The sequence below is a fragment of the Mesoplodon densirostris genome, chromosome 11 (genome assembly GCF_025265405.1).
Source record: "Mesoplodon densirostris isolate mMesDen1 chromosome 11, mMesDen1 primary haplotype, whole genome shotgun sequence".
Lineage (NCBI taxonomy): Eukaryota > Metazoa > Chordata > Mammalia > Artiodactyla > Ziphiidae > Mesoplodon > Mesoplodon densirostris.
In genome coordinates, this window is record NC_082671.1 from 67,344,801 (window position 1) to 67,368,134 (window position 23,334).

Sequence of the window (23,334 nt, forward strand, 5' to 3'; positions counted from 1 at the left end):
CTATTTACAGTCCACCTCGGAAGTGTCTGCAAACTGGCACAAACACTTCTGAACCAACCGATCGTTATCACGTTTGAGTTCTGAGTCACCTTGAAAGCTGGTAGCTGCATTCTGGTATATCAGAGGCTGCTGGATGATCCTCGTCTGGGGAGCGGTGCTGAATGTCGGGGTGATCATTACTGTCTGCTGCTGCAGCTGAGCTGGAGGCTGGGGCTGGGGCTGGGGGCGGGGCTGAAGGACGGGAGCTGTCCTTGGCGGAGGGGGAACTGCGGTCGGGGGAGCCTTGACTTGTAGGGCTGGAGCCTGGGGGGAGGTAGCCGAGGGCGAGAAGGAAGGTAACGGGCCCTGGCTGAAGGACCGCTGCACTGAGGGGTCCCCGGCTCCGGCTCCGCCACCGCCGCCGCCGCCATTGCTGCTGCCACTGTTGCCACTTCCACCGCCGCCAGGGAAGGAGCTGCACAGCTGCTCTGAGAACAAGTCAGGGAACTCTCCCACTTGATTGCTGACAAACTGGAGCATCTCTGTGAGCAAATGGAAAGGAGTAACTCTGCTGCCAACCAAAATACCTATTAACTTTCAAATTTGCTTAAGAAACGGAGGCATGAAAATCCAATAGCTTCCCCAAGACACTGCAGAGATGGGTCGTCCCTCTCTCATGTGGGGAGTGGGACAGGACTTCACTTGCTTGATGTTCTTCTCCCTCCTCACCACCTCCAGGCTTGTTCTACCCACTTTCCTCATTGTCTGTACCAGGCCTAACAGGAGCTACCTCTGTGCTGGGTGAATGTCCCTCTTGGAGGATACGGCTGGTCGCGTTTTACGGTTGGGGTAGTCGCTGTCCTGAGTCTTTGGAGCTCAGCAGCCTTGCGCTGTGAGGCCACCTCCAATCTCAGCACTGCTCCCCATGACAGGGGAGTCCCCAGACCCCAACTCTCCTCACCACAGGCAGACTCTGGGCCTTCTCTCCAAGATGGGCATATCCCTGGGCACTGCTGGTACCCTCAGGAACACCCGGGGATGATGAAGTTGGTGGCCTCCAGGTCATGGAACTTTAGAGGTGGAATGGATGGAAAGATCATACACGAAGTCCAGGACAGGGAAATAACTCGGCCAAGGTCACCAGCTCATCAGGGCACAGCAAGGATTAGAACCAGTTCTCTGCCTCCCAGCCTCGCCTTCTTCGACTGCACACCAGTGCCTTCACTGTCAGAAGGTCAGGGCAGAACAGCCCGGGCCCTGGACCCACCTGGCTGTGCGCCTTTCCTCTGGACAAGGAGCCCTTGGAGCCAAGGGGATGTGTCCGCTGGACAGCATGCCGCCTTCTATTGACAGATCACACTCCAAGTACCCGGGACCCCTAAATTCCCAGCCCAGAGGGCCTCTTCCCCTGCTTCATCCTCCCAATGGTTTACCCAAATCGAACTTAATCCATGACTAACAACTCACCTCTCATGACTCCTTCCTCCCCATAGGGCTGGCTCCCCATTAGGAGTCTGGGGCCTCAACTTTGACCCGGTTATGTTCAGATCTACAATTCTCTACCCTGTCCACATTCTCTCCCCTTTCCTCTCCAACACATTCCCAAAAAGCTACTGCTTGCTCCTAAACTCTGGCACCCTCCTCTCAAAACCCTCAAGGCTGCAGGATGCTCTGATTTGGTCACCAAAAAGAAAAAACAAACAAAAACGAAAAACAAAGCCCCCAAACACTATCTCCATTCATTCGTCAAACCTCCACCAGCAAGTCCCTCCCAGGTTTCTAGCAGTGTGTGTGTGTGTGTGTGTGTGTGTCTCTGTGTGTGTGTGTGTGTGTGTGTGTGTCTGTGCGTGTGAGGGGGAAGAATCTGGGCTATAATGAGTCTTATGTTAGGCAAGCAGAAAGCTACCAGGGGTTTCCAGCATGACCTCCACACAGGATAACTGGAGCTTAGCAGCTCAGCATGCTCAGTGTTCAGTCAGTCCAACCTGCTGGCAAAACCGCATCTCACAAGATTAAATGACTACACAGTGGTGTTATTTACCAACACCTCGACACTCTGCTCTGTCCCCACTCAGCCTGTCATCTGTGGGAGGGAGAAATGGGCAGAATGCCACAGATATTGTAACCTGTACCAACAAATTCCAATTCCTTGTACATGATTAAACTAAGAAATACCCTCAAACTCAGCACAAAATTTAAACAAAACACAACTTGGTGCTGACACATTCCAAGCACAACACAATATTATAAAATGCTTTAAGAAATTAAGAGAAACCTAATAATTCGTTGAGCTTTCCAGAACTCCCATAAAATCCTGACTCTGGGGAATCAACACAGAGGACTACTTTGTGAGCCAAAAGAACATCACTCCCTGGCTGATTGTTCTAAGCCATGGAAAGCTAAGGAGGGCAAAAGAGGCCAGAGGGTAGATGGGCACAGGCTTTGGGACTAGGTGGGTCTCAAAGGGCCCATCTAATCAGCTGTGTGAACGTGGGCAAGTCACTTCTTTCTACACCCCCGTTTCCTTCCAGGAGGCTGCCACAAGAAGACTCACTTGGCTTCTTTGTGGTGAGGATTAATAAGAAAATTGATGCAAAGTGCTTGGTGGGGGCAGACCCTTACAAAGGTCCCTATCAGTGGTGCTTCTGACGCCCCACTAAACAGGCACTCGGCCCCACTTATCCTGTCGAGTGCTCTCTAGAACCTTTTGTCGGGGAGACATGGGCTGGCTGGTGAAGTAATGTACAGAGGTCACAAAGCTTAGTTCACAAAGCAGGTTAAGTGTGTGTAGGCAGATGGAATGCGACTGCTTCAATTTAAAAAAAAATCCTTTTCGACCAACACATGAGGAGCTCCTGGGAGCTATCTCCAGCCAGGCAGATGGGCACGGGGCTGAGGGGCACAGAGGAGCCGTTAAGACTGAGCATTTGAAGGAAGAAGTAACGAAGAGGTTCTTTGAGCCACTGCGGCAGCAGGCACGCTGGGCCTCCCGGGGACCCGTCTGGTCTGCAGTGACAGAGAAGGGGAGTCCCCGGTAAGTGGAAGGAGGCCCACCCAGGCGCAGATCTGCCCTGTACCTGGAGGCTACACCTCGGGAGCTCCCCACGGCTCCTGGCTTTTCCCTGCTCCCATCATTCAATCATTCGTGTGCTACGGACACACAGGCTCTCGTGTCCGCAGAGAGCCATGAAACCTAGAGAAGGAGGCCTGGGAGAAGGCAGTTTTTATGGAGGTTTGAAAATGATGAAGTTTGGCTAGACATGGAAGGCCAGACACGGGCCTCCTTGGAGCTGGGTCGGCCACCCGGGCCTGCAAACCCCAGCTCACCTCGAGGGGGTGCTCCTGTCAACCACCCTCCCCCACCAAGCCACATTCCTGTGTTTAGCTGCTTCATAAACTAAGATTTAAGTTGCTTGATAAAGTAGGCTGGGCCCCAAGAAACTATATCTGGGTTTTGATCACGTAACCAAAATTAGAGGCTCCGGCTGTCACCTGTGCCTGACAGTCTCAGGCTTCATCCAAGGAGACCCCAAGTTCACTTGTACTTTACAGAGCTCGTGACCTAGAGTGACCTAACATAAGCCACTGTGTCTGGCTCAGTCTAGTGGCATCTACCTCAGAATGAGGTAACTCGAAATCTGGTCAGATTAATTCTGGTCAAGAATAAAGAATCGGAAGCCCCAAATGGGGTAACGTTGTCTCCAAACTGCAGTCAGTCAAAAATTCTTTCAATGGGTATTTGTTACCTAGCCCTGTTAGGTGCTAGAAGAACTACTTTTACAGAAGTCATTTATTCTTATATTTTGAATTTATTATGGATCTTGTGTTAGACAATGTTTTAAAATAATTTTCTTTTTTAAATGATAAAAGTAACATTCGCTACCAAAAAATTTAGAAAAAGTTAAATGAAAAAGTAAAAAATAAAAATCATCCAGCAAGGCTTTCCTGGTGGTGTAGTGGTTGAGAATCTGCCTGCCCATGCAGGGGACACGGGTTTGAGCCCTGGTCTGGGAAGATACCACCTGCCACGGAGCAACTGAGCCTGTGTGCTGCAACTACTGAGCCCGTGTGCCACAACTACTGAAGTCCACGCGCCTAGAGCCCGTGCTCCCAACAAGAGAAGCCACCGCAATGAGAAGCCCGCACACCGCAAAGAAGAGTCGCCCCCACTCCCCGCAACTAGAGAAAGTCCGCGTGCAGCAACAAAGACCCAACACAGCCAAAAAAAAAAAAAAAAAAAAAAAATCATCCAGCAATTCCACCACCCTGAGACATCTACCGCCAGTGTTTTGATGTGTATCCTTCTAGACTTCTTCCTATACAAGGCTTGCTTGCAAACACAAGTGTGCACATGTGTAGGATGGTTTTATAAAAATGGGATCATGCTGAAGATGCTATTTTGTCCCTGCTCCCTTTGGGAACAATACATTGTACTGTATTATATTAATGCACCAGACTTTAACCACTTAGTGATGATGGATGAGTGCTTTCATCTTTTCAGCATTATTAACAACTCTGACAAAAATCTTTGAACAAGCATCTTTTCCCATTTATCTGATTATTTTCTTAGGATAAATTTCTAGAAATTAGATGGCTGGGTCAAATGACAGGTATATATACTTTGGAAAGGTTACAACAATCTATACACTTGCCAGTGTTTCCCCGCATTTAATGGGCTGGCCAAAAAATTCAAGTTTTTCTGTAACGTCTTATGGAAAAACTCGAACGAACTTCTTGGCCAACCCAATATTTCTATCCATTTGATAGTGGGTAAAAACAACATCTAACTGTTCTAATTTACATGAATGCGTATTAAATGAGGTCAAACGTCAACCCCCATTTTATTGGCCATTTGTATTCCTTCTTTGTAAATTGCCTGCTCTTGACCTCTGTTCATTTTTCTACTGGGCTATTTGTCTCTTTTTAGTGATTTTTAAAACTTTCATATATTATGGATATTTGCTCGCTCTTATATATTTTCAAATATTTGCCCCACTTTGTTGGGGTTTTTTTTTGTTGTTGTTGTTTTGTTTTTTTTTGCTCAGGAAAGAGAATGGCATACTCACTGAGAGCTACCCCGGCCTAGCGCTGTAACCTGGGCCAAGTTTTACCTCTCTGAGCCACGGTTTTCTCACCTATAAAATGTGGCTAACAATTATATCTAACTCGTCATGTTGTTGAGAGATAATTCACATGGAATCTACAGCACAGTGCCTGGCACTTAGTATTAGCTAGTACATGTTATACACAGTGGTTTCTGACAGTTAGTTTTGCTTTGACTTTTTTTTTTGGAAAATTCAGATTTGTTCCAACGCATTGGATATATTAGGGAATAATTTGGGCATAACATAAATTTCGTGTTTACTTATGCATGAAAGAAACACTAAAAAACGCAAAAAACCATACCCAGCTGAAATGAGACACACAGGAAAACAAAAAATGCACACACTTCAAACATCCATCAGCTTGTCAGATCACCTGTATGCGTTATGAGCTATATCCCTCCACATCTGGGGTCAGAAATTTCCATCCGACTTCAGAAAGCCTTCCTTCCATCACTTCACAATAACTTGCGAGCTGTAACCTTCCAACGCCCACTTCCACAAGCAAACCTCAGGTCTTTTTTAAGGTAGAGTGCTACATTTATTGTGGTAGTTATACATTTCTTAGCCACTTAACATCTGTGCTGTTTAGGGGGTCCTATCTTATTTTTTTATTTATTTTTACCATTTAATTTTAATTTTTTTATTGGACTATAGTTGATTTACAATGTTAGTTTCAGATGTACAACACAGTGATTCAAAATCTTTATAGATTATACTCTATTTAAAGTTATTATAAAATATTGGCTATAGTCCCTGTGCTGTAAAATAAATATATCCTTGTAGTTTATTTATTTTATACATGGTAGTTTGTACCTCCTTATTTTTTTTTTTAGAATGCCTACTTATTTTTTCTCTCTCTTTTCTGGTCACCTATGAAGTTGTATTTTTTTTGTCTTTTTTTTGCGGTACGAGGGCCTCTCACTGTTGTGGCCTCTCCCGTTGCGGAGCACAGGCTCCGGACGCGCAGGCTCAGCGGCCATGGCTCATGGGCCCAGCCGCTCCGTGGCATGTGGGATCCTCCTGGACCGGGGCACGAACCCGTGTCCCCTGCATCGGCAGGTGGACTCTCAACCACTGCGCCACCAGGGAAGCCCACCTATGAAGTTTTTGAGTGTTATGACTCTAACCCCACTTTCCCCATAAGCCCTGTGGTTTTTACTGTGTAATTTTGCATAGTGCGGTAATTTTTAGGAATGTGTATGTTGCATTACAGCAGAACAATTTCAGTCCTGTGCAGTAAAATTACATGGTTTCTAACCCAAAGATCATAAGGATATCGACCTAAACTTTCTTCAGTTACTTTTGTTCATTTCATCTTTTCACATTAGGTCTGCCCAACAAACCTAAGAACACAGAAGCATGGTGTGTGATGTGTAAGGCTGTTGGGAGTGAGATGGACCATAACCAGTGGGGGATAGGGAGGTAAACACAAATCTAATACCCAGCAAGAATCCTTCTTGAGCAACAAGTATCCTGCTTTCAAGCTGACGATCCTGTCTCCCCCTCCTAGGATGATTTTTTTCTAATAATTAAAGAATCTTAAAATTAAAAATAATAAAATAAAATGCAGACCCATATCAAGCCTGAGGGTCAATAGTAAGATAACTCTTCCTTTTTCCACCATTTTGCTGTTTGTGATCACCACTGCTTTCCCAGGACCTAAAACATCAGTTATCCCCATTCAAGTCACCCAGAGGGGCAGGTAAGGAGCTGGGCTGTCAACCACACCCTTCAACCTAGAAGCCCTGAAATGCAAGCAATAACAGAAGGAACAGAGGGACAGTTACAGCAGGCAAACTGCTGCCTTAAAATTGTTCCACTCAAACACCAGGAGGCACATCCATTTGGTAAGAAGCTCAGAGCACAGGGACAGAATTGTGTACTTCAAGGGAATTCTGGGTCACCATCTTGGGGAAAGGGAGTCTGAAGGAGGCACCGAATGACACAGGATGACAAACTAGGGACCTGGGCATCCTATATTTTAAGCGAGGGATGACTGAACTCTTTTGACTGGCAAAGAAACCACAAAGGGAAATTGGGTGGGGAGGTGGGGTTCTTAAATGCTTGTGCTCCACAACACACACAAATGTGTCATATATTCCTTTGCACATATCAAGTATTACATAATAAAATAAAATATTTGAAAATTAAGAGAAAAAGAAAACACAAAGAGAAGCCAAGTCATTCTCAAATGGCCTCTGGTCTGCTCTGTCTGGCTCTCTCGCCACCCGCCCAGGCTGGGTATCAGGGGCAGCCCCAGAGGGCCCCAGCTCAGCTGGCCGGTCCTGGCTTCTCTGGTCCGACACAGCAGGAGACCCGGGCCAGCTCTTGAGTTTCAATCAGAAGAGAGTGACCTTCCGCACTACCTTCAATTGCTCTTTCTTCTTCTTTCCGCTGCCGTGAGTTCGCTATGAATCCCTGGCAGGACTCCTTCCGTAGTGTCACAGAGTTGTTATCTCTTTGCTCCACTTCCATACCCTGCCTTGATTTCAACCGCAGCCTTCAACCCAGTGACAATCGTCTTCTTTGAGTATCTTGTTGGTCCAATAGTCTTTCAAAGCAAATCAAACTTCTTGAACATGAGCTTCATAGCTTCCTACCAATAGCTCCCTCCTACTCCAGGGGATTTCACTTCCCACTCACCTTAGCTCATCATCCAGCCTGGAAAAATACCCACTCCCTTCCTTTTTGGCACAGGCCTTTGCGGGGTGGGGGAGGGGTGCCTTACCCTTTCTGCTTCTTACAGCCCTCTTCCTTTAACTGCACAATTCCATTTCAAAATGACTTACAATTTCTTTCACCAAGGACTCTTTTCTACCTCAGATCCAGCCATCTTTTAGCTCTTGAACCCAACTGTGATTTATTTGTTAAAAAAAAAAGTCTAAAACTTGAAAATGTGGGAAATTAAAAAAAGTACAGTTCTGGGCTCCCCTGGTGGCACAGTGGTTAAGGATCCGTCTGCCAATGGAGGGGACACGGGTTCAAGCCCTGGTCCGGGAAGATCCCACATGTTGCGGAGCAACTAAGCCCGTGAACCACAACTACTGAAGCCCACGCGCCTAGAGCCCGTGCTCCACAACAAGAGAAGCCACCGCAATGAGAAGCCCGTGCACCGCAACCAAGAGTAGCCCCCGCTCGCCGCAACTAGAGGAAGCCCCAGCACAGCAATTAAGACCCAACACAGCCAAAAAAAAAAAGAAAGTACAGTTCTCTTTAAAGTCATACCAGAGCATTATCTAAACTCTGGTTTAGACAATGCTTTAAAGGTCATCTGATGCTCTACGGAAACATAAAGTTGTCTGACTTCCTATTTACTACTGATTAGGCACACAATCTGTAAAATTAGATGTTCTCATGTAGAAAATAAACAAGTTGCAAGTGATTTCTCTCTGGTAAAAAAAAATAACCTTGAAAGCTTTGTTTTTATTGCCCTGTAGGACATTAACCAGTTATGCATCTAAATGTGCAATCTTATCTCTTTCCAACTATGTACATATCAGTTTCTTGCATTCCCCTTGACTCCAGCCTGGTCATCCTGCTGGTTTTCTCAATAATGTTAATAAATCTTTGGTATGTGCTGATGATATATTAGTATAAGAGTATGTTTTTAACCTTAAAAATTTTTATTTTGCCATATTACATACAGTAAGATATGTTTTTTTAATGCTTTTCTTTTTTTTAAATTTATTAATTAATTTATTTATTTTTGGCTGCATTGTGTCTTCGTTGCTGCACGCGGGCTTCCTCTAGTTGCGAGAGCGGGGGTTACTCTTCGTTGTGGTGCACGGGCTTCTCATTGTGGTGGCTTCTCTTGTGGCAGAGCACGGGCTCTAGGCAAGCAGGCTTCAGTAGTTGCGGCACGTGGGCTCAGTAGTTATGGCTTGTGGGCTCTAGAGCGCAGGCTCAGTAGTTGTGGCGCACGGGCTTAGTTGCTCCGTGGCATGTGGGATCTTCCCAGAGCAGGGCTCGAACGCGTGTCCCCTGCCTTGGCAGGCGGATTCTCAACCAGTGTGCCACCAGGGAAGCCTTTTAATGCTTTTCTTATATCTTGTGTTCTACAAGCACCTAGACAAAATCTTCCACTCCCCTGTACCTCTCCAGGCACTAAGCACTCTGGTAGTTTAAAAAATTGGCATCGGGCTTCCCTAGTGGTGCAGTGGTTGAGAGTCCGCCTGCTGATGAAGGGGAAGCGGGTTCGTGCCCTGGTCCGGGAAGATCCCACATGCCGCGGAGCGGCTGGGCCCGTGAGCCATGGCCGCTGAGCCTGCGCGTCCAGAGCCTGTGCTCCGCAACAGGAGAAGCCACAACAGTGAGAGGCCCGCGTACAGCAAAAAAAAAAAAAAAAAAAAAAAAAAAAAAAAAAAAAAAAAATTGGCATCGATTCACTGAGATGCCCTCAAATGCAACCTTCATGCAATCTATAAAAATGGCAAACATGCTTTCTGAACCAAAACTGAAAGGGACACCACCTCACAATGGGACAAGATATTTTTGAAATTTGGATTACCCTGGAAAATCTGGACAAATTTATGCAATTTCTGCAAAGCTTCCACTTTTGGTGAAGTAGGTATGTAAATACAAGAGGTTTTAAATGTGTTGAACACCTACTGTGTGCTGACCCACAGAGATGATAAAACACCCCTTGGCCACAAGGAGTTTGTGAAAGTGACAAATCTGGTCTGTGGTGACTGTCACAGCAGACGAGGAGGACAGAGGGGATACAAGAAAACCACTGACTCCAGCAGGTCGAGCAGCTTCCTGAAGAAGCTGGACTGAAGGCGGATCGGGATGCAAGGTGAATTCCAGGCCCAGGGACACCCATAAGCCAAGGCTTGCAGGCCTGAGCAGCATGATGGGCAGCTGGAGTGCACCAGGCTGGGCAGGCAGTCAGGACCAAATCATGAAGGGATCTGCAGCTCATGATAATGAACTTGGTCTTTCTCCTTATTAAAGAAGGAAAGGCCACAGCGAGTTGTCCAAGAATGCTCTAGGAAGGGGAGCCCTGCGGCTTAGCAGCTGCTCACTCTGGTTTGTACAGGGGCTGCTGACCTGCCCCGAGTCCCCAGACATCATGAGCTCATTAAGACTCATTCTGAACCAAAACTTAGGGCTGAATTCTGACTTGAGAGGAGAATATCAAAGTAGCTAAAACAAAAACTAGGATAACTTCATCAACTGCGGAAGAGACTCTTCTGAAAATCAATTAAAAGTTCTGGTTATATATGAAAACTGGGAAACAGGCCACCTACCTCTTAGGGACTGTGTGAAGGAAGTATGGCAAAGAATCATATTAAAGTAGAAAAGCAGGAGGTCAAAAAGGTAAACCAAGACTTAACTGGAAGGCCAAACAGCATGGGGATTCCCAAGTTTAAATTCAAAGAGAACTGGCTGTGGAATCAGCAGCACTGGGTTGTGAATCTAGTAATGTCATTGTTGTGCTGCCTTTGGAAAATTCATTACTCTCCCTGAGACTGCTTCTTTACTTATAAATATGGGAATAATCCAAACTCCAATGGATGCATATTAATATACAGAAATATGTCCAGCACATAATAAAATGTACTTGACTTTTTCATAGTTTCTTTTTTATCATAACATTTGAAAAAGGGACATCTCCACGTTAGATTCCAATTTAACCTCTGAATAAAAGCCAATGGTCAGATTACTGATGTTTAAAAGCAAAAACAACTCAGTGACAAAGCTAATAAAACTTATTTTCTGATTAGAAATCAAATTTATAGTTCATATTTTATTTAAATGCACAGAAGGTGGTTATGACTAAAATTAATTTCATATTAATTCTATGTGAACATGATAGTAGCTACCACTGATACCTACTTAGTACTTTACACAAACCCAGATGCTAGTATTATTCTACTTTACAAGTGAGGAAAAGAAGGTTCAGAGAAGATAAACTACTTTCACAAGCCTCTCACGTAAGCTACAAAGTGGCTGAGCTGAGATCTGAATTTATATCTTATTTAGGTTTGTCTGAGTCTCCCCTCTATGCACTCTATTTCCCCCTACAAAACAAATATTTCTTGGATTTTACAACTTGGGAGAAAGATGCAAGACAGACCTGGAGTGACAGTAAAGTACGGGGAATCTGGCTGTGTGTGGAGGGGGGCACTTAATGTAATCCATCTCATTACTCTCAATATGAAGTTCAATGTTAATGGAAGAAGATTCATCTCAGGGCAACACCCATGTAACTGACTCACGGGGGAGGAGAGGAGAGAGGTTTTTGCCTGACTGCATTTCGCAAGTATACCTTCCTCCCAAATTATTAAATTATTCTCCAAATGAGACCCTCTGCCTTGACGAGATGCTCCTTTCTAGAACACCTCTCTTTCTTCAAATAAATAACAAATCAATGAAGACACATCCCTTAAGACATGCATTCAACAAACATTAACTTAGCCTACCGTGTGCCAGACACAAAACTGAACACCTTCAAGAGGCACATGTTCTGGCAAAGAAGCCCCGTGTAAACACTTGCCAGGGCCAGCTACTGAGGGTTGGGATGAAAAACGGCACGTGACGCAAGAGGACCCTGTTGGGAGTATGTTGCTTAAAAAGCTTCTGTTGTTGATTTTTACTGTGATTTATCTCATGTTTGTGTGTGAGTATGGGTGTATTTATAGACAAAGTTTAAATGTGATTTCTTTTTCTTTACTAGAAAAGAACTTCATTAGCAGTGTCACCCAGTTGTAAGTCGTGCCACATGGCATGCGGGATCTTAGTTCCCTGACTAGGGATTGAACCTGAGCCCCGTGTATTAGAAGGACGGAGTCTTAACCACCGGACCGCCGGGGAAGTCCCCAGTTGTTTCTGCTTTTAACACCTTGCTAGCAGTTCCACACATCGTGGTATACAATTCAAATCACCCCGTGAGGTAGCTTCAAGCACTCTTTTAAATGAGTTACTCTGTGCACAGCACTTAGAACAGTGCCTGGCACAGAAGTGCCTGAAAGTGGTGATGGTGGTGGGGCTTGTTACACAGGAAGAAACAAGTCCAAGTCCAAGTCCAAAGACGGGGTGCGAGGCAGGTGAGTCAGCGAGCGGGAGGCTGGGGCAGGAGCCTCCTCCCTCCTCGCCCAGGCCCGGTGCTCTTTTTGCAGGCACCCTGCTCCAGAAGTCGCCCCAACAAGCACACTGGGGGGCTTCCTCTCAGGAGTCCCTCTACCCCTGGGGCTGCCCCACCTCACAGCAACTGGGCTCTAGAATGTCCCCACTCATGCGACAGTCCCATCCTGTGTCCTGGCCGGGAACCCAGGCCTCCAGCCCTTACCCAACACCAAATTAAAGGCATCAGATTTGTTGACACTCCCCGTTTGAAAGGCTGTCCATCTTATTCCATTTATTGCTTTGAAATGCTTGCTTTTAGAAAGAGGTCAAGAACAGACTTTGAGAACAACAATTAAGAAAAAACTCAAGCCAATTACTAGCAGTAATAAAAAAAATAGTAATCGTTCATGTTTCCTGAGCTCTTACCATGTGTCAGCAATTACATGAAGCACTTCACACAGATTTCATCACTTAATCTCCACAACACTGAGATGGATGCCATTATCACCTCCACTTGACACACAAGGAAGATGAGGCACAGAGAGCTAAAGTAACTTGTCTTTTTTTTTTTTTTTTTAAACTCAGGACTTTTTCTTTTAATAGTTTTTTTGTTTGTTTTTAGATGTTGGGGGTAGGAGCTTATTAATTAATTTATTTATTTTTGCTGCGTCGGGTCTTCGTTTCTGTGTGAGGGCTTTCTCTAGTTGTGGCAAGCGGGGGCCACTCTTCATCGCGGTGCACGGGCCTCTCACTATCGCGGCCTCTCGTTGCGGAGCACAGGCTCCAGACGCGCAGGCTCAGTAGTTGTGGTTCACGGGCCTAGTTGCTCCGCGGCATGTGGGATCTTCCTGGACCAGGGCTCGAACCCATGTCCCCTGCATGAGCAGGCAGATTCTCAACCAAGTAACTTGTCTAATGTCACGCAGTCAGCAGGTGGCAGAGCTGGGATTTAGAGTCAAGCGCTTAGCCACCATACTGGACAGATGCTTCGTTTCTATTATTGCATAGACGTCACCAGACAGAGCCTGGCATCAGACAGATGCTCAGTAAGAGCCCGGTTCTCGAATGAGAACGAACACCCCCGGCGGGCAAGGGAAGGAGTGTCACCCCAGGTGTGCTGCAGCGCCCAGCTCTTCGTCTGCTCCCACCCGCATCGCACTGTCCTCTCTTTCACTCTCCCGGAACAGGAGACTAAAAGTTGAGCAACAGACAGAGATTAAGACTCCAGGGAGCGCTCCCACACAATCCTGTTCGAGGGCCTGGCGGCGCACAATGCCAGGTGACCGAGTGTCCACAAAGTCTGGCAAAAGCCACTTCTTCACCTGAACTGTCCTCCTGCGGGTAGAGTCTCCAGAGCTGGGGATCTCAACCTTTTTCAGTCCTTAAAGCACTCAGGCAAAAGTGAAAGACCCCCAACGACTCACCAACGTACCCTTCCATTCATTACCACACCCCCAAATCTCCCTCAGACTAAGGACAAAAATACTACTTGCAAAGCAGGTTATTAAATCATGCTACAAACAGCCACCCAGCACGCGCATACAACTGTGCACTGCAGTGCCGGGAGTGGGACCCAGCATAGAAGAAGGGCTCCGAAGTGTTGTTTCCCTTCCCACCCCCCATCCTCACAGGGAAGACGGAGAAATCCAACCAACTCCACAAACTATGACAAGGGCGAGAACAGACAGGTGCCTTACAAAGAAAGGGCTATCAGAGGGCAGAGAGAGAGGACTGACCCATCCTGGCAGGCAGTGAAAGTGGAGCCTAGAAGGGTGAAGAGACTTTAATGAGTTAGAGAGAGGGACACGTATTACAGGCAAAGGAAACAATCTGAGCAAAACCACAGCACCAGGAAATGTCCTGGAAGGAGGTACAGCGGACAGCACGGGGAACAGAGCGGAGAGGTGGAGCCGCTTACACTTAAGTTGTGAAAGGCCTTAACGGCGCCCTACGGCACAGCACAGAAAACAGAGAGGACATCTGTGACTTTTGTTTTGTCTGTCATCCTTCAACCCGACCCTCCCATCAGCACCCTGATCTTCCTTTTGGAGAATGCCCACTGGGTGGTCTTGGTGGTAAGGCTTCCTGCCAGTCGGCTCTGATGAATGCATGATCCCACCAGGAACATGACTCTTGCAGGAATGACCCCAGGAAGCAGAGACAAAGCAGAGGTCACTGAGGCAGCGCAGTCCTAAACAGGTTGCTCCAGGCTATCCTCAGCTGGACTCTGCTGCTGAGCTGCCCTTGGCTCCAGCCCATGTTCCAAGTCTGACTCTCCAGGTTTTCTGATCAGTCCATGCACCATGCTTCCAATAAACTCCTTTTCTGTTTGAGCTAGCCAGAGGTCGCTTCCACTGCTTACCACCAAGCCTCCTGACTGACACAGGATACACTGAAGCAGGAGAGGGACCTGATCAAAGCTGTGTTTGAGGAAGACAACAAACAACAGTCATCAAGAGTATAGCCTGCAAATCACCTGAGCACGGTGGTCAAGCCTTTCAAAGTGTCTGTACCCTGGTGGGGCTCTTAGGCATATTAAAGTTTGAGACCCTCTGTTCTACACTGTACTATGGCCACACTGAATCACATATGCCCAGAACATGACAAATTATTCCCAACTTTGGTCCAGCTCTGTCAAAATGAACATCTTGCCTTTCCAAATTCTCCTTTCTAATATGCTGTTCACTCACCCTTCACAACTCAGCTCAAATGCCAAAGTCTCTGTGAAGATTTTCCTACTTCCCTTCCTTAGTGCTCCAAAAACTTGGAGTTTATTTCTCTGTTCTGGCCTCTTCTGCATTTTGCTTTGTATTCTGACTGGCTGCTTAGATGTCAGCTCCGTGAAAGTTGGGACTGTTTCATTCATCTCTAATACCCCAGAGTCTAGTGATGTACTGCGAATGTAGTGGATACTCACGCTGAACTGGAATGAACAAAATTTTTTAAATTAAATTTTAAAACAACTTCTGACCAAAACAGGTGCTCCTAGACAGGCTTCCTGAGTCAGAGCATCTCCTACCTCATTCCCACAGGGCAGGGAAGAGTACAGGAGCCCATGTCAGAAGGCCCAAGTTCAGCTCCTGACTCCACTTCATGAGCCCAGTAAACCTTGGGCAAATCATTTTATCTGTCTCTATGTCTTCATCTGCAAAATGGATATAAATGGATATAAAAATCAAGCGCCTCACAGCACTGTTAGGAAGACAAATGTATCAGAAGGACTTCTGTAAAGTGTAAGGCCTCGTAGGAATGTTCACACTTAGGAAGAAGCATTATTTCCACTTGTTGCTATGGGATGGTGAGGGCCTGAGCCAAGAAGACACCAGTTTAACAAGGCAGTTCCACATCTGGTTCAGCAGCTGGAGGAATTTCATCACTGTTCCAAACTAGACCCTGAACCCAACAGACCAGATGCAGAAGCCAGATTGTAAGGGGCATTTAGACATGTATTCATTAGCAATTCCAAAGGCCTGAGAGATGCAGAAAGAGTTCTGTTTTCCAGTTTCCAAGCCCTTCAATGGTTTAGGATTAGTTTCTAAACACAGGTTCCCCAGAGAGCCTTACTTTGAGGCCCAGGCTCTGGGATCTGCTACTCTTTAAAAAATTCCATCATGTCAACAAAGTTTAACCCTCGAGGCTTGTGGTCCAGAAGTGGAACACTTTACCCTGTTCTGTGACTGCTCCTTTGTGCCCCATCTACCACCCGACGAAAGCCCTTTCAAAAGGAAAAGAACAAACATTCCAAAACTGTATTCTAAAAAAGGGCCTTTGGTCCTAAGAGTCAACTTGCAAATTGTAGTTCCTCATTCATTCTCAGAGTCAAAGAGAATGTTATTTTCTGCCCTCTTCCTTTTATGTGCTGTAGCTCACTCAAGTCTTACAACACCTGTGATGCAGACATCCCCACTCCCCACCCCACAGCAGAAACTAAGGCTTAGAGAAGTGCTGCAGGACCCAGGGGAAGTCACTTGAAGTGCCCAGCACAGGGCAGACCCTTCCTGATAAACACATGTGGTCTGAATGTGTACCTGAGCAGAGGATCCTGGGTCTCTCCAGCCTCAGCCCACCACTCCACCTTGTGTTCACAACTCTGAAGCCCGCTACATCAGATGGGGATTTGGCACGGAGTAGAGGAAAAGTACATGGGTTTTGGAGTTGGACTCGTGTGGACCGAGGTCACCATTTTATGACTTACTAGTTGTGATCTGGGTCTCAGTTTCTTCATCTGTAACACACCGTGGACTTGAAGAAAAAATTAAGAGCAAAAGACAATGTAGGTAAAGGGCCATACACACTGTGCGAGGATAGGGACCTTGCTTACACTGCTACTGCTGTACCCAGAGCCCAGCACAAAACAGGCCCTCTGTAAGGGTCTTAACTGCAGGTCTAACCAGACACGGTACTGGGCACGCAGCGGGTGCTGCCTACAGTGTGATTTCAAAACCTGATGAAGGATGGAAAAGTAGCGGTGACTGCAGAGACAGTCAGTAATTAATAAAGAATAAGACAGTCACCTTCACCTAGAGAACTGATGCACCTCAGGATAAATGACAGTAAACCTGTAGGATCAAGATGAAACGGTCCCATATTCATTATCAAATACAGTATATGTCTGTAAGAAGAATCACACAATGGAAAACAGCAATCACAAGTCAATTTCAGTCCTGCCCAACAAATAATCACAGAAAGCCCACCCAACTAGCTCAGAAAAACTACCACAATTGACTTTTAAAAGTTCAAAGAAAAGTATTGTGAGAAATGAGGCTATTCATAACAAAAGGGCATTTCCTAAAACGTCTGCAGATGTTGGTGAAAGGTGGTCTGAAGAGAATTAGAATGAAAGGAAGCAACTTCCAGAACACTATTTACAGGAATGGAGAGCCCCAAAGAATTTTTAGGCTTGGATGGAGGATGCACTGAAATTCTGGGGCAGCAAGGGCTGCCACCAAGACACCAAGAAAAGGAACCCAGACAGAAGAGAGTCCCACTGAAACAATGTAAAGCAAGAAGTCATTTTTCAAGTCCCCCAAGGCAGAGGGCTGAAAATAAGGAACTGCTGCTGTACCTTCAGGAGCAATTTTAAAAGTATGGAGAGCAAGCAAACCAGACAAAGGATCATTGCAAGAGACCAAAGGCAGCAGAGGAGTAAAACAGTCGCGCCCACTAGGGTCCTGGGCAAGCAAAGGGAACATCAGAGGCACAGGAAGGGATTGCTCAGAAAGTTGGCTGCTGCCCACTGACTGTCCAGTGGTCTCAAGTATAGGAACCAGGAGGCCAGGACAGAGGGGTCTGTACGTGTGCATTGTTGGAGGGCTGGGGCAGCATGAGCCCTTAACTGGCACACATGTGGCAAAGAGACAGGCAGAATAAGGGACTAGAGTTCCAGACTCTAGCCGGAAGCTGAGAAGGACAGGCCCTCTCCTCCACACTGGTGGGGGAGTAAACTGGTACATCCAGTGCGGAGGGCAGTTTGACAGGATCTATCAAAACCACAAATGAGCCAGAAGAGAATGTTAGTTCCTGCCCCTTCCTTTCATATGTTTTATCTCATTTGACTCTTACAGCACCTATGGTGTAGATATCATCACCCCACCCTGACACAGCAAACCCACTTCTGGTCATTTATCCTGCTCCAACACCTGTACATGTGTGAAATGATGAATTTACACAGCTATTCGCCACAGCCTGTTTTTCATAGTGAGACTGGAAACACCCTCAAATGTCCATCAAAAAGGGACTGGATGAATTAATTACAGTGCATCCATACAACGGAAAACCATGCAGCAGTGAAAAAGACTGGAAAGATCTCTAAGATACATTGTTAAGTGAAAAAAAAAAAAAGGGTAAGCTGCAGAAGAACACAGCTTATAGCATGCTATTTGTGAAAAATAAAAAGGGGGGCAAAAATGAAAATCCATACTTGTTATTTGCTTCTATTTGCATTAAGTTTTGAAGGATGTAAAAGAAACTAAAAAATTAATAACTTGGGGTTGTGGGCCCTAAGCAGAGGGTGACAGGGCTGGGGGCAAGACTTTTCACAGTACCCTTTCGTACGTTTTATTTTGCCATATGAATGTATCACCTTTTTGAAAAAATTAAAGTATTTTCCAGGTGGTAAGTTCCAATGACCGCAGTACTGTGTAACACTGGGAAAGCTTTAAAAAAGGAAAAGGGCTACAGCTGGCGGTGTGTCAGAGATGTCACCCAGCTCTTCACTTGAAGAGTCCTTGACGAGAAACACGCACCGACGAACTAACTCCAAAGTGATCTGCTTGTCTGTGTTCAGGGCAACAGTACTTATGTTAGGGAAAAACTGCCAATGATGCAAATGTTCCACAGGGACGTGGATAGGTATTTGCCCCCTCAGATGAATTACACTGGATCACAGGCAATTATACCTCAACTGTTTCAACATACAGCAACCTGTAAGTGAAAATGCTGTAACATTTCATGTGCACGTTAATAAAGTTCAGACAAGAATCCAGCAGGGTAGACAACTGGATATTCAGGGAGCGCCGTGTGAATAAAGTTGCTTAAGAACTTCTTTTTTAAATTGTGAAATTGAGGAAAGAAAAGATCTATTCGATATAGGCGCAAAAATACACTTTTGAAAAAATGCCAAGAAAAAATGCCAAGACCTGAGCTGAGTATGAGAATGACAGAAAAGACTGACATGAGAGGTAGGCAGCGCTCAAGAACATTGGACCAAAGGCCCGGGTGTGAATGCAACAATGTTTGTCAAGGGCGACACCAAACAGACCCAGGAAGAAGGAGAAACCCCAGGAGACTGGTTCAGTGGTCTGAGCAACCCTAGAGGATGCATCCCACGAAATGGAACCGGATGAGGCCAGGCGCTAATAACTGGTAGATAATACATAAGCTAAGAGCAGCAGCACCTCTTTCAAGCCAAACACTAGCAACAGTGATATATATTCTAGTGTCAAGAGAAAGCTTACATCTTCAAAAAGGGGTAAAAAGTAGATCTCTGCTTCACCTCACTGAGCAGTTTTTCCGAAGTATGACTCACTGGAGAAACATGAAGCCAGTTTCTACCCGTCTCCTCGCCTTCCTGCCAGCGGTGTGCTGGCCACACCTTCCCCGACACAGGCTGGCCACTCCAATCTTCCCAGTGATATGGACACCTCGACTAGGGGCCCACCCAACGCCTCAACCTGAAGCGCCTTCCTTTCTGCGTTAGACACACCTTTACAGAGCGCCTCCCCAGTGCCAGATGGAACTGACTGCCGGGAGAAGCCAGCAGAGGCCCAAGACGGTGCCACCCAAAGGCTCAGGAACAGCAAGTTACTCTGCAGCCTAGGGTACAGGGTGGGCTACCAGCAGGAGGACTGCATGAATGTAGGTATCTGACTTTGTGAGCCCTTCAGAGCCCACCAAGCAGGGACAGTGACTGACAGCCCAGCCCATCAGTGGACATCATCGTGGAGTTCAGAGCACCAAGGACAAAGAAAAGAGCCCACAAGTTTTCAGAGAAAACATGTCACACACAGAGGGTCAGGAATCAAAATGGTATCAGATTTCTCAACTACTGGAAGCTAGAAAACAATGAGGCAATGCCTTCAACCTAAAATTCTAAACCCACCCAAACTATCAAATTGGAGACGTCAGAATAAAGATATTTTTAGAGAGGTAAAGCCCCCCAAATTTACCTCTAAAGTACACTTCCTTAGGAAGCTACTGGAGGATGTGCTCCAACAAAACAAGGGAGTAAAAAAAAAACAAGAACTAGGGAACAAGGCCTTCAACATCGCCCCCGACCCCAGGTGATGGTTAAGGGTAGACCCAGGATAAGTGCGAAACAGCAGACCTAGACAAGCATCAGATGGGGCCAAAAGAGGGAAGGCTCCAGGAGAGACACCAACAAGGGCGATAAAAGGAACTGACCACCAAACTGAGTTTCTGTCACAAGATTTAAGGCTGCATTAGTTACGGGAACATGGAAAGTAAGCAAGTGAATAAATGGGGCTACTATGAGCGCTAGGAAAAAACAAACAGCAACAAAAACCGTAGAGTATCTACCCAAGAGAAAAGAAAACATATGTCCATAGAAAAACCTGTACCCGAATGCTCACAGCAGCTTCATTTATAATAGCCAAAAAGTGGAAACAACCTAAATGTCCAACAACTGATGAATGGATAAACAAAACATGGTGTATCCATATAAGGGAACACCGTGCTACAACACGGATGAACCTCAACGTTATGCTAAGTGAAGAAGGCCACATATTGTATGACTGCATTTATATGAAATGTTCAGAATAGGCAAATCCATGAGGACAGAAAGTAAATTAGCTCACCGAAAAGTTTCTTGAACCTTCTCCACGGAGAACAGCTGCCTCTACTTGTCCACCACCCACTCACTCCTGACTTCGTTCTGGTTTACCTGGCCTTGGACCACCTCATCTGACTGCTGTGTCAAAGGTGGATCTCCTAATTGCCAAGTCCCATGAGCCCTTTCACGGCCTTGTCACCCTTGCTGTCTTCTGCAGCACTGTCTATATCATCCACTAACTGCTCCTCAAAAAGCTCACTTCCCCTTAGGTTATTACGTTTCCCTCACCTGATTTGCCCTCCGGTTCCATCTTCTCCTCTCACCTCTATACTCAACTCATCAATATGGGTGGGTGACTAGTCCTCAATCTCCATCCCCGGTTTTAACCTTCTCCTATCTGCCTCCCATTTCCTACTAACACCTCAATTTCAGTCCATTTAAGACAAATTTTCATCACCTCCCCAAACCAGCTCTTCCTGCTGGCTTCTGAGCCCTCTCAATGCCCAGGGTCAAAGCCTTAATGGGATCTTAGAATTCCACCTCTGCTCTGCCTTCAGGGCCCAGTTTCACTGAGGCCATGTCCTGTCACATCCAGCACCTTGCACAATGGCCACTTCTTATCCCCATCCCATCACCCTCTTAGGATCATCAGCTCACACCCACATGGCTGCCTCCTAGAGGCTGGCATGCGCTCTCGAGGTGGGACATACCCTCTCTCCCCCACTACCTACAGCGTCTCTTCTTCCTCACCCAACCAGCTCCTAGAAGAATCTGGGCTGGCCAGCTCTGACCTAACCCAACACCAAGGGCTGAGTCGAGTGTAACTTAGAATCCTGCCTAGCTCAAGGTCCCTGGATCCATTCAGGCATCCCACAAATATTTAATTCTATGTGAAAGAAACAAAATGAAGGCCCTGGCCTTCATGGGGCTGACGTTCTGGAGGGAGATGGATGGGTAAGTTTTCAGGGATATTTGTACCTGCAGACCACTGGCCTTCAGCCCACCCAACCCTTCTTTCCTCTAAGACCCAGGTCCAGGGCCATCTCCTTGGTGTGGTCTTCCTGGTAAGCCAGCCTTTATCAAGCTCCCTCCACGCTTACTTTCACTAACTGCTCTGCATAGCTGTGCGCTGTTCTATACTCAGCACTACAGTTTTATTATTATTCATCTCAAGCTCCACAAAGCCATAAAATTCTATCTTTCCTATCTTTTCATGTTCCTACAGCTCGCACTTGAGTACTTGTTGACCAGTGAAGACAGGGAGCCATTTTCCCCCAAATCTAATATGGAGCCCTGTGAAGCCACGGAACCACTGTGGTAGTTTCCACAACATACATATTACTCAGAAATCTATAGGGATAAGGTTAATACTTAACCACCAGGTACTTTAACACATTACAAATTAAGACAAATAAGAATCAGTTTTGGAATGCACATGAATTTCTTTCTGTGAGGTTGCTAGTAGGCAGCTTTGGACATGCTCCTTACTGGCTGTGTAACCTTGGGTAAGTTAATGAACTGCCTTGAGCCTCAGTTTCAGGATCTATGAAGAGGGGATGAATGTAGTATAACAAGCAGTCTCTACCTGATGGAACTTGTTAAGGATTGAGAACATTAATGTGCAATGACTGCTTAACACGGTGCCTGGCACGTAAGTACTAAAAACACATTAGCTGCCCTTAAGTTCCAAGAACCTCCCTCCCCCATTTGTCAACACATTTCTGTATTTCTGAGCATTCAGTGGAAAAGTCTGTAGTTAGACTTGGGGCGTCATTTAAGGGTCTTACCACACTGCCTGGATGACCAAAATCAGAAAGCAAAGTCAGGCCAAGGGGTGAAATGTTACAGAAGCAAAATGGGAAACGGATTCTTTCCAATTAGCTGTTGCCACTATCTCTTCCCCTGGAAGAGAATCTTCTGCTGCCTCGGTTTCCTCATCTGTATAATCAGACTGTAGTCATCATACCTGCCTGCAAGGCTGTAGTGAGATCTTGGACATGAAAGCACTTTGTAAACTCAAGAGCACAACGCACCTGAGTTACTGATTAAGAGTATGGGTTCTGGACAATCTAAAATGAGTGACCTTAAACAAGTTAACATCTTCAGGCCTCACTCTCCTGTAAAATGGGAGCAAAAAGAGTATCTATCTCAAGGGACTGTAGTAAGGAATAAGTCAAACAATTTAAGCGTTTGGGGCCTAGAATATCAGAAGAGCCCACCTATTCAGAGTTATTATTATGATGACTAACCTATTCACTGGACTCCTCGCCCCCAAGGAGCAGGTGAAAACTTGATGGAGCAGCGACACCAACACTGGCCCAGGAACTGTGCTCCGTAACCAGCTGGGTGACCTTGGGCAAGTCGCTGACCCTCTCCAAACCTTGGGTTCCGTGATCACAAAATGATCCCTGTGCTCCTACCAGCTCTTCCTCTCCGCTGTTAAGGTCGCCGGAACAAAGGCCACCCGCTCCCCAGCCTGTCCCCGAGGGGCCACAACTCAAAATTCCTGCTGCTCAACTCCCTTTGCAGCGCGACAGCAGGAGCGCCCGGGTGTCTATCCCGGAGAGATGCGTCCACACTCCGCCGCCACCGCTCGCTTCATCAGCAACTTGCTTCTGCAGCCGCTCGCTGCCCAAAGTTTTCCCAGGCGCCAGGAGACTCGGCCCTGTTTCAACCCCGAGAAGACCAGGGGTGAGGGCGCAGAGCCTGGGGTCCCGGCCCGGGGAATCCCAAAGCCGCCCACGCGGCCGGGAGTGGAGTGACAGGTGCGACGCGGAGCCACTGGGCGGGCAAGCGTGACCTCGCACCGCGCGTGTAGGAGCGCGAAGGAGGCAGCGGCCGCGCGCTCTCCTCTGGCTGCTCCCGCCAGGGCCCCGCGACGCCCCCGGCTCC

The 23,334-nt window shown here is 46.6% G+C and overlaps 1 protein-coding gene across 1 annotated transcript in view; it reads right to left on the bottom strand.

Moving 5' to 3' along the window:
- The window catches only part of SREBF2 (sterol regulatory element binding transcription factor 2), a 62,569-nt gene that overhangs the window by 38,745 nt on the left and 490 nt on the right, over nucleotides 1-23,334 (bottom strand). Inside the window, exon 2 of the mRNA XM_060114245.1 lies at nucleotides 90-521. Within this exon, the coding sequence (XP_059970228.1) occupies nucleotides 90-521 (432 nt within the window). The remainder of the gene's footprint in view (nucleotides 1-89; nucleotides 522-23,334) is intronic.